The 18,325-nt window shown below is 39.2% G+C and overlaps 1 protein-coding gene and 1 long non-coding RNA gene across 5 annotated transcripts in view; one reads left to right on the forward strand and one right to left on the reverse strand.

Annotated features, from left to right (window-relative positions):
* The window catches only part of MPPED2 (metallophosphoesterase domain containing 2), a 102,753-nt gene that overhangs the window by 33,188 nt on the left and 51,240 nt on the right, over positions 1–18,325 (forward strand). For all 4 annotated transcript variants that reach the window (XM_086892480.1, XM_086892482.1, XM_086892483.1 and 1 more), the window contains one exon: positions 3,041–3,222. In XM_086892480.1, the coding sequence (XP_086748606.1) occupies positions 3,041–3,222 (182 nt within the window). The remainder of the gene's footprint in view (positions 1–3,040; positions 3,223–18,325) is intronic.
* LOC111930442 (uncharacterized) lies at positions 10,877–17,309 on the reverse strand. Its single transcript, XR_015287857.1, has 3 exons — positions 16,876–17,309; positions 13,707–13,823; positions 10,877–12,720 (listed from the first exon to the last, which is right to left on the reverse strand). It is a non-coding gene; the product is annotated as an uncharacterized LOC111930442 (long non-coding RNA).

Genomic DNA, 18,325 nt, shown 5'->3' on the forward strand with positions numbered 1-18,325 from the left:
GGAAGAAGGGGTGATGCTCACAGCCCAGAACCTGCTGCTGTGTCACCAGGAGCTGTGAATTGCCTTCAGAGCCCAATCCTCCTGGGATGCAGCGGGGAAGGAGACTCTCATATTGCTGTTTGCCATGCTGTAGCTGTGGATGAAAGGAGATCTTGAGCCTTTAGGACTGGCAATAACACCACTTTTATTAAGTTTCTATTGAAGGACTATTTTGAGTAAGATAAATTGATGGACTGAACACAATAACCTTCAGTATCTCACTTTCAAATACTTAGTAGGCAAGCACTACTGAATAAGAGAAGAAAGCCAAGATGTAGAAAAAAGGTTACTTGGCAACATCATAGTGTTTGTAAAGAAGAGGAAGAAGGGTCAGGGACTTAATGAATTTTGATTATAGAATTTTCTGTAAGTAAGCCATTGCATGAATAGAAAAATCCTAAACCAGATTTCCGTGTCATACTCTAATAGGGGTTGCCTCAAGCAGAACAGGGTTTGTTTGGCTGCAAACTGCAGAGAATAGCAAAAGCATAGCTGCTGTGTACAAACAAAATTGGACTCCCTGGGGCAGGCAGTGCTGGTCATAGCTCAGGCAGAGATATTCTGATCAAGTTATGTGGTGATAATGAAGCTGGTGTTCATTTTTTTGTGTTGTCTGGAGTAAACATGCTTGGAAGTAGGGAAATGTTGACTGGGGGACTCCCATGTTTTGGAAGGAAGAAACCATGGTGAAAAAGCACTGTGTCTTCTGATTACAGTTCTGCTCAGCTTGCCAGTGCAAGTTCAATGGGTAAATTTTCTCTGGAAAAATAACATTATTAATTTCAGACCCTTGCTGAGGGGAAAAAAAATAAAAAAGTCCATTGATTGTTGGAGTTTTGTCATGGGTTTCTGCAGTGGTAACCAGTTGCACGGCTCAGGTAATTGTACCTGGTCCTTTGGGTGGAACAGGAGGTACAATACCAAACCCCAAGAAGAGTTATCTACCAAATTCTCTTCTCTCCAGTCCAGCTGGCAGTAGAATCTGTTTTTAAAGTAAGCATCATCTTGCAGAGCCTGAATTTTGCAAATTAATTCAGTGGCCCATGTCAATGAGGTGTGGTGCTTTTATGGTAAATACAGCTTGATTGGAAAGGCCAAATTATGGTACCTAGGAAAAGGCAGTCTAACAAATATCTCCCCCCTACTGCTTCCCCCACTAATAGTTTAGCTGTGAATAGTCTAACAAATAGAATAAATAATTAAAAATTCTAACAAAATTAAATTCTGGCTCAGAATCTGGTCAGTAAGTGCATTCACAGGGACAGTTTTCCACTGGAGACCAGGATATATCCCATATGGAGTCTGATTTCTGGAACCACTCTAAAATTCCCCAGAGCAGAGAACTGATTTGCACCCTGGAGGATGTTTATGGTCTTTCACACCTATGCAGGGAGCTTAAGTTCAAGGCACTGGTAGAAGTTTTCACACTGTTCAGTGTATAGTAAAAAAAATGCTAATTTAGCTTAACAGTTCAGTAAACAAAAGTAATACTTCAAAAACTCAGTATTTTCTTAAGGTTTGTGCTTTATTTTCTATTACTGATTGTACATCTCATTATAAGTGTGGAGATTTAGGACAAATTCACAGTGATGTCTACTGGTTTTTCTTTTCAGTGTGGAGAGCAAAACTAATAAAACCTGTTTAATTTTATTTTTACTTTCAGACACTGATTTTTGAATGCCTGTTGTGCCAGTTTGTCCAAATAAGTCTTAGGAACAGCATTATTTTGGATGCTTTAAAGTAGCTGGGGCTTGGTTTCACTAGCCTGATAATTTGAGATGTAAGTGAACTATTATTCTGACATAACTCCTAAATACCTCAAAATTTCTAGCTGAAGCTAAGCTCTAACCATGATCAAAGTGGCACATCAATGGAATGAGTTGAAGTTTTGTGGAATTGGGATGGGATTTTCTGTGGCACTAATCCAGATGCTGTGCTATTCAAGTGTTGAGCAAATCAAATTATGGTAACTCTGCAGAGAAATCATTTCTATTCCAAAGTAGGCAATGGCTTGCCTTTTGTATTTAAGTGACTCTGTTACAAATTAGAGCTTCTAACCACTAAGTATGCATAAAGCATTTATCTTACCTAATATTTTTCTCTATTCTGCTTAAAAAAAAAAAGTCACCAAAAACCAAATTACCAGACTCCCATGATGGGTCACACGTAGTTGTTAAGATCAAATTATCAAATATAGCTTGCAAATAACCAGTTGCACTAAAATTTTAGCATTGTTTGCTAAACAATGGGGGGGGAAAACCCCCGTTTTATATGTATAATATAAATATATGTATATAATTCTATATATTATATACATATGTATGTGTATATATGTATATATTATATAAATATATGTATATAATGTATAATATATATAAATAAAAATAAAAATATATAAATTTAAATATAATAGAAAATACATGTTTTATAGCTTAGTGTGATAGCACATCAGTTCCTGGCTTTATAGATTCTGGGAAGACGAGCTCAGGATTTTGGATGAGTTGAGGAAGTTGTCACTAGGCTTGGTTCTGCAGTTTCCAGCCTTCACCAAAGCACTCCTGAATGTACCTTATTGTGTGTAAAGAAATACTCTGTGCTGGAATCTGGGATATTGAACAAAATCAGCTGCTAAGCTCAGGTGAGGGTCTGCTCCTGGCCCACCTGTCAGACCTGTTGTTTCATGTACCTGTTCGTGTATAAGCGACAGGATGTAAAACATCCAAAGCCTCCTAAATCCATTTTTTCCAGTGTTTAAATACACTTCAGTACCCAAAAGTGGCTGTATCTAGTGTATATTTTAATTTTCCTTTCCCTACCAGGTAAGTTCTTGAGCAGCAGCGTGGTCCCTGCTGGGTTTTTGGCAGTGTTGTTGCAGAGCGTGGTGTCTGTCAATGGATGTGTGGATGCTTTCATCAAGAGAGATGTGTGCTGATATATGTGAAATAATGGATGTGAGGGTTTTAACCTTGTGACTGTTACGAGATCTTTGTGTCTGCTTTAGGGTCGACCCTATCCCATATGACACTCCAAAACCAGCGGGCCACACGCGCTTTGTCTGCGTCTCAGACACGCACTCCAGAACAGATGGCATCCAGATGCCTTATGGGGACATCCTTCTTCACACGGGCGATTTCACCGAGCTGGGACTGCCCTCAGAGGTCAAGAAGTTTAATGACTGGTTAGGTAAGGAATTACTGCGTTTTGGTGACCCCAATTAACCTCTCCTGTCCAAGTGTCACTCACTGCCTCCTAATTGAATTAGGGCACTCGAAAAATCTCCCCCCCACCCTTACTTCGCTTGTCCTCATGTGATGTGCTGTTTCTAGCCTCAGTATAATTCTGTTAATTAAGACAAATTTAGAGACTTTGCTGTATTTCTGCGTTACCTTGGGGAAAAGGTTCTGTCATTGCACAGCAAGAGCCCTGTAGCTCTCTGGGAGTGCTGAGGAGGTGGTGGTGGCACCTCATATAAAGAGTGCAGTGTCCCAGTTTGGAGGGGTTTTGTATCCACAGCCAAAACTGTGCTCACTGTATTTTGGGTTTGCTATAACTTAAAGCAGCTCTGGAAGATTCCAAGATATTACAAGCTACTTGGAAATGATGAAAGTCCTTCTTCCCACCATACAGCATGACAGAATCGATAATACTGTTTGGAAGAGGAGGATTTTTTGGGGGGTGATATCCACGTGCTTGCCCTTTTGAGTTGGAGTACTGGCATTTTGACTTTGATCACGGGCAGTCAGCACCACTTTGGTAGAATACCTTTCATATTCTGCTGTATTTGACAGCAGTGCCCTGGCAGCACATTGCTAGAATTGAGGGCAATTAAATAGCAACAGCAGCAGAAAACCAAAACAAAGGAGGGGAACTTGTGCAGGAGGCTCCTGTGGTAAATGGCAGCCTGGTTGTGCACTGCCAGGTCACCTCTTGCACTGGAAATACCCAGAGCTGAAGGTGACTTGAACAGCTGATTTTCAAACAACATTAGAAGGAGTTTACAGCATTGTGTAAAATATATTTCAAAGCATGGCTTTGTCATCGGGTTTTAGTGCACTCTCTCTTGCTTGCTGTGTGATGGCAGCATCTCTACATGCCTTTAATGGAATCATTTTATTGCATTGGGGTTCCTTGGCTGATCCTTCAGGAGATATGTAAGGAACATTTGGATTTACAAAAGGAATTTTTGAATAGAAGGACTTCTATGTTGTCTGTCTTGTCATCCCTCTTTGCATTTTGTTCATACTCTTCTTTTTACCTGACCTCTCTTGATTTGCACAGCCCTATTTTAATGAATGTTTTCCCTTCTTTTTTATTGCTGTGCATGTGGGAGTGGGGCTTTCTGCTCATATCACTGTAATTTAGCTTTATTGTTCTTATTTCTAGAAAGTGATACCAGATTTGATAGGCTCAAAACTATCCTTTTTCTGGACATGTAATTGCAGCTCCAGAAGAGGATATTTGTGTTTTGGAGGAGCACAGATCTCCCTGAGTGCATTGCTAAGAGCAGTGTCTGGCCACCTGAGTTCCTCTTTGGCCCTTGGGTAATTTAAGAAATGCTGTTTCGATACAGCCAGGCCAGTGCTTGGCATTTGAAAACACTCAGTGCTGCAGAAAGCCAACCCAAATAATCTGCCAGGGTGCTTTCACCCTCCTCTGGGGAATCTTGCAGCGCTGGCAGCCACTTGGCATTCCCTGTATCTAACAGGGGGTTTCAGGATGATATTTTAGCACACAGATCCTTGGCTTAACGTTCCCAACAGAAGAATTATAACCCTTTGAATAGGTTGTGTTCCAGCCTCAATAATTTACCAGGGGACTTTCTTTGCATGTATGCATGGCTCTTGTAGAAGACAGTATAGTATTTATGTGAGAAAGCAGATTTTGCAGTCAGATTCACTGAAGCTGGAAGCTTTAACTGTGTGAGGGCCTGCTGGCTTTGGCCTCAGGCTTTCATATTTCAGATACAGAGAATTTTATTTTTATTTTTTTTTTTACATTCATAGAGTCCACTTGCATTTTCCCATTTTTATATATACATATATATTATATGTAAAAATATGAGAATACCAGTTACTAGGTTCCTGGCACAGGGCAAGGCAGTAAATTGATTCCCCTGTGGGAATGTTGGTGAATACTTGCTTCTGTGCATCCTCACCAGGAATCAGACTAAAGTCAGGCATGTCCTTTTGCCACTTTTTTCAGACTCCTATCTGCCAAATGTGTTAATTGTGTTCTACCTGTTACTGTGTTATTATTTACTGTGTGTATTGTGAAGATTTCATTCCTTCAAGGATGTGAGGTCATGATGTGCAGTAGATAAAAAAAAAATACATTCGAGTGGCAGGCAGGAGCAAGCAGGGTTCCTTTTGCTTCCTCAGTAATATCCTTTTTCACCATAGTTGGTAGGAACCTTATTCCAAAGCTGCACACTGAGAACTGCCATCAAATATATGGTGGTCCTTATAGAAAAATGTTTTCTTGTCTTTCATGGGTCTGGTTTTCTCCACTGGCAACTGTGTTGTGTTGCTGCAACAAAGACAAGGCATCTGTATCATTTATGTCGTGAGGGAGAGAAGCCAGATCAAAGCTGGGTTTTATTTTGCAGCTTGTCTTACCTATTCTGTGGTAAAAACCAGGGGTGTGCTTGCATTGGAATTATATCAGGGGATAACTAAAACACAATAACTGCCTGTAATTTTTCCTGGCAGTAAAGCCAAAGGGAAAGTTAAAAGGTGATTATTTTGAGCTCCTGCCTTGCTTGTAGCTCACTGGGCATTACATATACCAGAGTTATACAGGGCTGAGAGCACTGCTTAAAGCTCTGCAGTTTTATTTTTTTTTTAATATATATTTTTTATATTTTTTTGAGCCTCACATCTCTTCGCAAAAATTTGGGTCTTTCACCTTGGCATCTTGTCTGTCCATTCCATTAACACTCATCCTCTTCCCTGTCTCCACATCCAAGCCATGGAACTTGTCTTTTTCCCACTCCAAGTTGTCAGCCCTTCCAGCAACTTTTGCTAGTTAAATGCTTTTTCCCTTTGGCTGTTACATTTTCATTATTGGTTTTGCATGGGAGTCATCTGGGCTTATACATTGAATAACCTCTGTGGTCACTTAGTGATTACATACACTGGCTGAGGTAATTTATTCACTTTGTTTTGGTGTGAACATGTCCCTTGGGTCTTGTAACTGCTGTAATCACTTGACCTTAGGGACTGTTAAATGGTTTAAACACAGTTATTTTAAATTTATAATTGTTTTCATTAAAAATCTCTTATACTAACTTAACTAATTTTGCAGTAAACACTGCATTATGTGCTGAGGAAGAATTGAGATGTTATTCTGTGCCAAATATATATTTTTACTGAATGTTTCAACTTACTATTATTACCTCTGTTCATATTTTTCCCATCCATTTTCATTCAGTCATATATGTGAAATGAAATAGAAGAATATCTAATTATAGCTCTGTCTTCACAGTGCAATATTTCCTTTTCTGGGTGATGGGAAATGATTGAATAACTCATAAGAACTGAAGAGAAAGCAAAGATAAATTCAGGCAGATAGATCTTTAATGAGTTGATATGTTTATTTTGCTCAGTAACTACGGGCCTGATTGTGCATATCCTTGCTTGTGTGAATAGTTTGAATTCAGTCAAGAAATTTTTCTCAAATAGCCCATTTTGTATTTTTTTGTTTGGTGATTATATCATCACTAAACAAAACCTGTGTTCATTTTTTTGGTTCTGTTTTGTTTTTCCCCCCATGCAAGGTTTCTATTATAAATAGTAATAATTACTGCACAATCTTGAGGCAGTAGACTGGATAAATTCAGGTGACCTTACTTGTGGTTATTGTCTGTGGGCTGAAAGTTGAATTTAGCTAGGTTTTTCCTGACTTGTTCTAGGATTTAGCAACTTGACTGTTTCATGTTTTTTAAGTCTTGCTTTAGTTCTCAGTATTTATTTCTTTTAATTTCTTTGGGATAATGACTGTAAAAACTTTGTGAATGGTGTAGTGGCCAAATATGGGTTTGTACTGGAGCAAATATTTCTTTACCTGTAATATGTGCTTGCCTCTAGTGTAAACACTGTTGCTACAGCTAAAAAAAAAAAATCAGCTTTTTATTTCTGTGCTGTAGTTCCTTGATCATTTTAGTTGAAGTGAGAATGATCATATAATTTTAATGCAGAGGTTTTCCTATTATGCTCTGCATATGTGGATGTGGTCCTCAGCAAAGTATTGTCAATTATTTTAGAGTTGACTTTTTGTGTGACTATCAGTAATTGAAAATAGCAGAATCTCCTTGGAATTGCTGGTTGTTACGTGGAATAGAAGACAAAATGTAAATGTGGTGTTGCTCTCAGAACTATGGACAGACACTTAGTTCCAGTCTACACTTCAATTTATGCATTAGGGCTGTGGAAATTTGAAATTATATTCAAAACTGTTAAGCCAGACACCTGCCAGAATGTGTTTGATATTGAAGATAGTGTAATTCAATTTGAAAAAAAAATAAAATAAAAATGAACTGTACCAGAATAGTATAATAGTAAGATCAAGCTCTTTTCTTATCACTGTTTAAAAATGCAGGGTCACATTCCACTTCTATCCTTTCTCAATCTCTCTGGTCTGGTTTAGTTATCTGGCTTCATCTCCTCTCCAGGCAAGGCTCATTTAGGGTTTAGAGTAAGTGTGTTCCTTTTACAAATGTACACTGAGAACAGTTTCAGTGTTATGAAGTGTTTGTTCTTGAGGGCTTTTGCTCTGTAAAAGTATATTTCTGATGTGAATTATTTTGTCATCAGACATCACACTATTTAAAAAAAAAAAACAAAAACCAGTAAGTTCTAAATTTCTTCAGCTTCAGAAGGGTATTAGCTCAAAGTATACTGGGGTAATTTAGAGCCAGAAGGAAGCTTGTGAATATTTTAAAGCTAAATTATGGCAATAAAAACAAATCTCTTCCTTTTTTATAAATTGATTTATTTCTGATTTGTGTTTTTACCATCTGGAGCATATTTTGAACTCTATATTGCTCTACTTGTTATAGCTAGAATGAATAATTGACTAAACATAAAATACCATTTTTGATGAACAAAACTCTGAGCACTTGAAAAAAAAAAAATTGCATTCATTGCAAGTGAAAGAAAATGCTGAGGTAGCTTTAATCCTGTGAGTATGTGTGAGTTTTGCACAGCTGTTCTGGGAGAGAGGGAAAAAGCTCCCTGGAAAATGTATTAGTCCAGTTTTGGAAACAAGTCTGTCTTCTGTGATGGCCCTGGTGAGAAGTTTCCTCAGGCTTCAGACACTGGGGTGGGGTGGAAATATTTTGTTGAATAATTTTTGTTTAGAGGTTGAGCTGGTGCTGAGGACTTGTGGGTTTTTTACTGATTTTGTAAATTGATTTTAGTAAATTGATTTAGTTCTCGGGGTTATGTATCTCACTCTTGTCTTTTCCATAAAGTTTAAAAAAAACTTCTTCCTAGTTTATTTAGGGTTTATTGCCATATTACTACTTAAGAATATTTCCTTTTTTTTTTGTTCTAATTCGAGCTGTGTTTAATGTCATGGTTAAATTCCCATTTGTACTTTCCAATTCCCATATCGCTTGCCTGAATTAATAATCGGTGCTCTGCTTTTATTTGCATATACCTTTTTATTATATATTATTGCTAATTTTTATCTTTGTTTTTTCTTCTCAGAGGAATACAGGAATAGTTTGAATGTTCTGTTTTATTATATTTATAAAGTAGTGGGAAAATACAACCACATGGATTTTTGGTAATGGCTCAATAATCTTTCTTGATGTAGCAGTCTATAGTGCAGTGTGAAAACAAAAGTAGGAAAAGGTACAAAATTCTCCTTTTGTGCCATGGATATTATTGCTGCTTCTTCGTATTTATCCTCTGCTCTGGGTCAGATATTAGATGCTTTGTGGGAAACAGAACCCCAGAAGTGTAACTTAGAAGGTAAAATAGAAGCAGTTGGATAAAATGAATGTTGAGGTAGTAAAATTTCCACTGACTAAAATGGAATTTATGCCTGAGGACCAGTATAAGATCATTCATATCTGATCAGTTCTTTTTTGTTCTGCTTTTGTTATTCCTGGCAATTCTTCATAGAGAGCTTTCACAAAAATCTATTTTTGCTATCTCCTAATGGTCTGTAGAGAGGAGAGTTTTTAAACAGTGTTTGCTACTAAAGTATAAAATTCTCTTTACGAATTGCCGTGGTCAGTCAAACCAAATATAAAGGTGTTATTTGACAGCCATTAGAAAACTTGGCTCAGGTGAAATGTGCTCTCAAAGAGAATAATGTTCTGGAGTGAGTGGCTCTTTGTAAGTTTAAACTAATATATTCATTTGGTAATTTTCAATGAAAGAAAGGAGCCAGTGAACACTGCAAAGTATTGCACAATTCTTGAATGGATTTTCAATCACAATAATTGCTTGGTCATTTCTTAGATCTGGGCTGCTAATGTTGCCTTAGGAGGGGGGAGGGGATGATCAGGTTTCTTATAACAAGCCATAACCAAACCAAATTTATAAAAACCCCAAATAATTCTTCCTTTCAATTCCCCCTTTCTCGCAAATCCGCTTTGAAACAGAAAAGAGATTTATGGTTGTTGTATTGACCAGGCCTAATGCCACTGAAACAGAAACTTTTATTGACATTTTCATCAGATTCTCCCTCCACTGTACTGCTGCCACAGCCAGATATTGTAATGAGAATGATTTCAGTGGAGAGCAGCCGAAGGATGAGTTCTTTGTACACCATCAGTTTATTTCTTCACTTGCAAATTTAATGGTACATCAAAAATACAAAGTGCAAAAATACTTCTCTCCTACATTTTCACACCGTGCACTCCATATTAGCAATAGCTAATTAAAATAAGTCTTTCTCTTAGTAGAGCATCACATTCCAGGCTGGAGAGAACAATGGTTTTGGGGTGGAGGAAGTTGCTTTGAGCAGAGAGGGGTTGGGGCTGAGGAGAAAGCACTGCAGATTTTAGTATAATGTGTAGTGTTCAAAGAAATTTTATTTCATCATAAAGATTAGCAGGCTGTGTAATTCAATTTAAAGCTGGTTGGCAGTGTTCTGTCTATTACAAAGCCTTTTTTTTTTTTTATTGCTACTATTTTTTTATGTTGTATGTGACTACAAAACCTAATAGACAGCAGGAACGATCTTTGGGTTTTGTACTTCCCACCCGCCTTTCTCTTTTCCATTCTGCGTGTTAGGAAATATGTGAGATTACCTTAAACTGAGCTACAAAACAGTCTGTCAGTGAAATACCATCCTGGCTTGTATAAAATAATAATTTTTTTTTTTTTTGTGGCCCAGCAGCCACTGAAAGTGAAAACCTGCTAAAAAAATGTTTGATCAAGTGGGTTGAATCAAGCTTAGAACTCAAATGTTAGCATTTATTCACACTGGTTGTGGATATTACTGCACCATAGAAAAGCAACATGCAGCAATTTATGGTAATGCAAGACTGGCAGACCTTTATCTTACAGTAATTGCCTGTACTAGGGGGTTAATAAATGTTCCAAGAATTACTGACTTATTTTTTTTCTTAAAGAAAAACAGAGAGCTGATTATTGCTGGCTATAACCAGCCTGCATAGATTGTTAATTAACCCGCTTCTTGCAGCGGGCTGAGGCTGAGTGTTTGGGCAAACCCTGCATCTGAACGGTGTCTTGGCACAAAAGGGCTGTGAAAGAAAGACCTGTGCAACTCCATGTCTCCCATCCACCCCTGCCAGGAGACCTTCAAACCTAAATTGCCTCTATTTAGAGAGTATATTGTTTTTGGAGGATGGGTGTTTATATTTGTGGGGTACCACTGGTGGGGAGGAAAAGGAGAAGAGAACCCCTTTCCCCAGAGGTAAAGGAACTTTTGTTTTCTTTTTCCTGGGCATGGCAGTGAATGATGGCACCTGCTCTGCAGCACAGGCAGCATCCTCAGCCCTGCTGTGGGTGTGCTGCCTCACCCTGCGACACCAGGCTGGGCTCAGCCTTGGGCTGGCTTGTGGTGGCCCTTCCACAGCTTTGGGAAGGGAGTTTCTCAGGGTTTGTGGTGGCTTTGAGGCTTAGGTCACTTCAGTGCCTCTGAGCTGTTCCAGGCTCTTTTCTCATCCCCAGCTGAGAGGTGACAGCCACCAAAGCCTCTCTGGCTGCTGATGGTGCCTTTAGTGGAGAAGGAGCAGAGCAGCACACCAGGGGACAGCAGTGTATGGACAGAGGCTGTGGAAAGCCAGCACAGGGGAGAGCAAAAGAACATCAAACTGGGGGTGGGAAGGAGAACTACAAAGAGCACAGGGATATAGAGTACTGGACCTGCTCTTTTTTACCTGCTTTTTCCAGAGCTTCGTCTCTTCTCTAGTTAATAAAATTAAGAAATGAGGGCTCAGGAACACTCTGCACTTTGAATTTCCTGTAATTTTAGTAAGTGAACCATAAAGACCTCTGAATTATGTGCATCTTTTCTAATGAACCAGATGCTTTCACATTACTGGGTATCAGTGCAGTAGCTCTTTTTCTCCTGAATGTAGCCATTACATGTTTTTGGTGTAACCAGCCAACACAAAGGGTTCTTAGTTTAAAACAGAGCTGCAAATGATAAAAAATTACCCACATGTCCTTACTTTTCCCCGAGCTGCTCTTCCCCATATGTTACTTTGAAGGCTCCCTGCTCCCTCAGCAGCACTTGGCATTTGCCTTCGCTACTGAGAGATGAGCAGAAAAGCTGTAAGGCAGACACAAAGTTTGCTGCAGCTTTGTGCAGGAGATGTCTCCTGAGCTTGGAATTTGCTGCTCCTTCTCTCCTCTGTCCCTGCTACAAGTTTCAGTGGTCGCTGGGAGCAAAATAATGCAGCTGTAGCCATACTTGTGGTCCTGAGAGTAAAGTAAAGGTCCTGAACTGATGTCCCCTCATAACCCCATGTGCAGTAATCCACAGTGCACAGAAATCCACTCCCCATTTGCTGTCTCCTTGCTGTAAATGACAGTCCTGTGCCATTAGCTGGAGCAGGAAAGGCAGGAGGGGATGCCCTGCTCTGCTGGGCACCCAGGCTGCAGGGGGACAGGGGAAGGAAGAGCCTCTGCCCTGGTGCTGGAAGGGGTCTGGCACCAGGCTGAGTTAGCAGAGTGTGTAGGGTTAGAGTGGAAGCAATACAGCTATTCATAAACAACTGCTTCCCCGAGACCAGCTGTCAAAACAATGATGCTTGCCTGCAAGGTGAGAGGGCAAAACCTTAGCAGAAAGGAGAGTAAATAAGGAATAAATTGTTACCTTTGTCTTAAGTGACTGAAATAGCTGCTCTCTGAATGCTTTGTCCTCATGGCTGGCTCTTATGAACTGTAGTTGTCGTGTTATTCAGCAAAACTTAGTCTGCATATCATGGCTTTTTACAGCAGGTTTCTCATCCCATTTTTTGTTTTAAAGGCTAGAAAAATGGGTAAGTCAAGAGAGACCCTACTCTGCAGGAGGCACACTAGGTGAAAAATTGCATGCTCCCACAATTAACCATAGCTTTCAATTACAGAGAAATATTTATTCGTGGAGCAGAATTCTCAGTGTCCTTCTCTGCACTGAAGAATCAATGCTGCATCATACAGATTTTCAAGCTTTTCACATTCATTTCAGTTTTCAGATTTTCCATGGAAAATGTTGCTGTAAATTCAAATGCACAATGATAAGTACAGTAGATATCACACACATTCATTTAACTTGATTTAAAACCATTTCACTCCTAGGTTAGTGGCTTAACAATTATCCTTATTGAAGAGCAGAGATGGCAGCAGCAGAGGCCCTGTCTCCTTTTAACAGGGGCAGTAAAGATCAAGAGTTTTACCTGAATTCTGTCACAAATAAAAGCATGCAAACTATTGCAGAATGGAGTTTACATTACATATACACTGTTTTTCATTTTTCTGTTTTGTCCTGCCTTTGGAAGGACAATTAGGAGGTATTTCAGCATGTAACTTTCTGCAATGAAATTCAGAGATTTGGATTTTTTAAAAAAAAACTTCAGCATGAATTTGAACAGTCTGTTGTGAGGTCCTGGGATGCTCTAACATAAATTACAACCAATAAACTCTTGTAATTTAAATTCTGCAAATCCAGTAGAAAAGAGGAGGTGGCAAGAAACAGTAGCAGGGGTGAGGGAGAGAACTCAGAAATCAATGGTGCCAGTGTCTGTAGTTAACACTCTAAACCCTTCTCAGCCTTCAAGCTTCCTTCTCTCTCTCCTTTTAGTGTTTAGTGTTTGTCCCTGTGCTTAAACTCACAAGGAAGGGATCTGTATCCTCCTGCTCAGGGAATTCTGTATGGCCAGGAAAAAAACCTGCATAAGAGGAATTCAGTTCCTTGTAATAACATGATACAGCTGGAGTGATTTGGTTGTGTCTCTTAGTAGCTAAGAAACCTCTCTGTGAGCTGGGTTATTAAAAGGAATTTCCTTACAGGGCTCAGGAGATTCCTGGTATCCAAGTTCATCTTGAAAGACTATAATGGAATGTTTAGCTTTATTTAGAATAATGAATTTAAACACGGGGTTCAGAAAATAATGCTGGAGGTTCCTGAAGACCTGCCTGGATATTGCAGTTGACTGTAATTTCTGTTTGAATTCTCTGTGCACTTTCTCTTTGTGTTTTTACCTCCATAAACAGCTCAGAAAAGGATCATGGAGGTGGTTCTGGAGCACAGTACTATCCATGCTGTCACTTGGATATTGGACTCTAGAAGTGGAGTTCAGCTCAAGCTTTCTGCCCTTCCTGCTTAGAAAAGGAAGAGACAATTCCCAACAATCATCAGCACTGCCATGTGAAAATATGTTTAAAGCTACCTTTGAATATCAAACTTGCTTCTTATACTTTAATGTTTACAAATAAAAGCACAGGCCTTGATCACAGGGTAAAATCTCAAAAGCAGCTAATTGCTTTAGCACACTGGAGAATGTTACATTCTCAGAGTTATTAAAAAGCTGTCGTCCTGCTTTTAGGCAGTAGTTCATGCTTTTAAAGCCTTTGGGATATTTAAAAAACATTTTATCTTATTTCTTCTCTTTATTTTCCTTGTGATTATTCTTGCTAGGCCTGCTTTTATCTTTCCTCTTATCATTATGGATATTTAGCCACATAACACTGGTACTGATAGTTGGTTAATTATGAGCTCCAGTATGTTTTGTAGTTTACCAACAATATACTCAAAGATCATAATTTTAAAGGGAGGATTTCAGTTCCAGGTATAAAATCAAGAAGTTATATAGAATATAACGTATCATAGAAAGAAAACAGTTTTTAGAAGCTTTTTGTTTGTGTATTTTGGGATTTTTTTCTTCATAAGAAATGCTCTGAACATCTTCCTGGGATGCAGAAAAAAGGAGATATTTGAAAGGATTTTTTTTAGAAGTACTGGCTCAGCTCTACCAGGCCACAGGACAGAGGAAGGTGATTTCCTACTGCTTTGTGCATTTGTAAGTCTCAGAGACTTTCTTCTAAAGATGAGAAAACAAATAATGGGAACTAGCTCAAAGATGTGGGAAACAGGAAAATGTTTTGGCAATTCTGTGTTTCCCTGGCTGGTGTATTTATTTGTTCATATTAAGATAGGTGGGTAGATACAGGGAGGATCCTGACAGGGGGGTGTGTTGGTCAGTCCTGTGGGCAGAAAAGGAAGTTCTGCTGCTTGTTTAAAGGTCTCTGTCAATAAGGTGGAAGAATTTGGGGCAGAATCTAGATCTAGGTCCTGCACTCATAATTCTCATTTCCTTCACTGAGTAGTGAAGAACTGATATCAAACCCTGTTTATCTTTTAAATAAAGATTTCACTTCTGGAAAATCTTGTCCTTAGCTTTCTCTGGCCTTTTGCAGTGTGAAAATCCATGTACATTAAAATACCAAGACATTGTCTGTGTAAATTATGATTAGCTTAATTACTTTCTGTATAATTGTTTCTCAAGATGACCTCCTTTTTGGTGGCACTTATTAATTTATTTTAGGGGAAAAAAATAAAAAAAGACTTAATTGGAATTGTAGATTACAGAGATAAAGGGTATGTTATGGGAAATAGGTCCAGATCTGTTTCTGTCAGGCAGTGGAAGTTGGTTTTTTATATTCTTAAGATTCATGGAGTAAAAATAATTTAGATTGATACAGTATGTGTGTGCACAAGGTAATATCAACAACCGATATATTATTTCAAAATCTGGTGAATTTCTTTATGGAGGATTAGGTTATATAGTGTGGGGGGCTCCAAAAAGAAAATAGAATTGTGTATTGATGCCTTTAGAAATATTATTTGAAGGCAATAAAATGTTCTCTGAAATTCCCTCCTGAGTGGAGAAAATGGAGTTTGTTTGCAGTAATTGCATTTTCTAGCATTTGCCTTCGCTCTTTCCAATATGAGTTAAGCCAATTGGAACCTGTGATTTTGTTTTGCTTATTGGCAAAAGTACCATGTAAATTGATCTGTGATGCATTTATAGAGAATGCTTTGAAAAATTTTGAAAGAGAGATGCCTTTCTCTTATTAGATTTAGATAGTATTAGGGTTCATTTTTATGTTTTAGCCTAATGTAATATTAACCAAAAATGTTTCTTTTGAATTAAGTCTAAATTAAGTCCAAGAAGGACATTTCTACTTAGCCCTACTGGCACTGTGAAGGCAGATCTTAAGTTCCTGCTCTCAGCCTTAGTATTTGAGTTTAAGGTGGCAGCCATTTGAAACCACATGATGTGCTGAAATTGGTCTAAAATTTGTCAGCCCTGCTACATTAAGATCTTGATTGCAAGAGGAAAATCTAAAGTTCTGTTGGACAAAACAGAATGTGTTTCTCTGTGTGTACAGTACACATACACTGCAGACCCTGAACTGCAGGGCATTGATGCATCTGTGTTACTCTAAATATTGGGGAATTCTGTTTAGGAAGTCAGCTCTGCCAGACTTTCTCACCTGAAAAATCTCTTTAAATTTTCAAAGTGGGCACTGTTTCCCTTAAAGGATCCCTGAGAAGGGGCACACAGCACCAGCACAGACCTGCAAGTCCTTTAGGTATTTTACTATGGGAAAGGGGAGGAACAGGAACTCCTATTAATGCGAGAAGCACTTGTGAAAATGAAAAGGGACAGACAAGGCTATTGTGATTTCCAGGTAGGGTGTCTCAGAATTCGCTGAAATTAAGGAGAAATTTAACAGCTGCCAGGCCTTTGATTTTAAGTTACGTGATTTTGTAATTACTTTTTTTTTCCTCTTGAAAGCTCTATCTTTTAGGTTGCATAATTAAAAGCCTGAAAAGAAAGCCTTTCCAGGGACTAGCAAGCAATCTGTGCTGCTTGCGTTTCAGATTTCATGATTTTAAAGTCAATTTGGGGAGACTTTTTACACCTAAAGTTGGCAGTGCTGTGAGCTGCAAATCTGGAGGCTTTCCCTTTTTTTTTTAAATTTTTGCTTTTGAGGTTAGACTGAACAAAAACTTCATATTCTGTTTCAAAACAAAGACATGTCATATATTGATTGCTAAAACTTAAGTGCAGATTTTTATGTTTCAAAAACAATACAGGTATTTCAATAACAGTAGCCCAGTGAAGTTCAAAACAAGCTGGAGAACAAAACCCAGGGCAGGTTCTGTCAGAATAATGCTAAGGAAGCCGTGGAACACTGAAGGGAAACAAAAGCTTGTCGCTTATGTAGTGCTGCATTTTTCATTTCAGCAGACAGGAGGAAGATATTAATCACAAACACTTACATTAGAATAATGTTATGGTTGAGACATAAAAACATAAAAGCAAGGAATCGTTACCAGCGCCGGAGCGCGGTTAAACCGGACCTGTAGTCGAGAAGGTTCTGCGGTGCGCCCGGCCCTGTTGCAGGCCTCGTGCTGCACATGGGGATTTTTCGGCCTGGTGTTGTGCAAAATTCACTGCATTTACTCGTGGAAGAGAGGAAATACTTGGTATTAGGCAGCACTAATGCTGCAGCATCGGGCACCTGTGTGGCGGAGCCGTGGTCCCTGGAAAGGGCCGCGTGTCCCGAGCGGCGCCGCTCGGCCGAGTTCCAGGCGCTGAGGCGAGATTCACTCGGTGCTTCCTTGCTTTCATGGGTTTATCGCTCAACCTCGGCATTATTGTAACGTAGTTTTTTGTGTTTAATGTTTCTTAGACTTGGTTTTCCATTGCCAGCATGGAAGAAATCCTAATGCATGAGTTTCAGAGGAGAAGGTAGCAGACTCTGAACCTGCTGTGTGGCTCGATCCGCAAGTGTGAGTATTAACGCTAGAGCTGTCAGGCCTTGTGAAAATTAATGAAGCCTGACGGTTACAGAGGGAAAGGTCAGAGGCAGAGCTTGCACTTACCTAACATTTCTGTTTTGTTGTGTCTAACAGTGTTTTCAACAAAGGGGAGCTTTAATGTACAAGCTTTGGATTTATCACAGGAATTCAAGGGTCTCAGCCTTTGCTTCTCCCTGTGCTGTGGTCTGATGTTTTCTCTGCATAAAAGCAAAACAGTTACATTTTCATTCATCCTCTCCTTGCTGTGTTGCCCATGTGTGTTTTGCCTTTGTTTATTTCTTCTCCAAAACTGAGGGGAAGGAAAAAAAAAAAAAAAAAGAAGAGAGTCATCTGAACTGATGGTGGAATACTTTTCACTGGGAAGATTCCGAGAGATCTTGTACTTCAGCTCTTTGTACTGTTTTAGTAGCATGCTCTGGTTTTGTGCATGTTCTGTTTCTTATTTGCTGCTCGTTTTGTTTTGTTTTAATTGTTTCATTGTGTAGATTTCTGCAGACACAGGGGGCTAAACTGCACAGAAGTACACGGGCTATGTTTTCAGCCAGTGTGTTGGTTGATACCAGTTTGAGCTGTTCCATTGAGCACATTTATGAAGGCTGGCTTGGTTAAAACAGTCAAAATAATTTCATAGTTAGTCGGTCAGTCTCATCTTAAAAAAGATGTTTTTCTTAGCCACTTTTGGATCTGGTACCTGAAGTGGGTTGTTGGTGGGATAGGTCCAGCTTATCCTATGGAAGCTTGAGTCTGTGTAACTATTTCTGCAGTCTAACTTACTGCTGCTGAAGGAGAAACAGCAGCCTTTGAGATATTCTGTCTTTGTTTTTAAAAAGCAGAAAGGAGCCTCTGTGTGTTGTGACTGTGCTATAAATGCTGGGAAGGGAGAGTGACCATGCCTTGTGGTGCTGAGGGCTTTCCATGAGAAATGTTTCTAGGGAGAGTTGCAGAGCTGCTGACCAGTGGTGGGCTGTGCTGGCTGCTCTCAATAGCT

This window comes from Cyanistes caeruleus, chromosome 6 (assembly GCF_971803275.1).
Source record: "Cyanistes caeruleus chromosome 6, bCyaCae1.hap1.1, whole genome shotgun sequence".
Classification (NCBI taxonomy): domain Eukaryota; kingdom Metazoa; phylum Chordata; class Aves; order Passeriformes; family Paridae; genus Cyanistes; species Cyanistes caeruleus.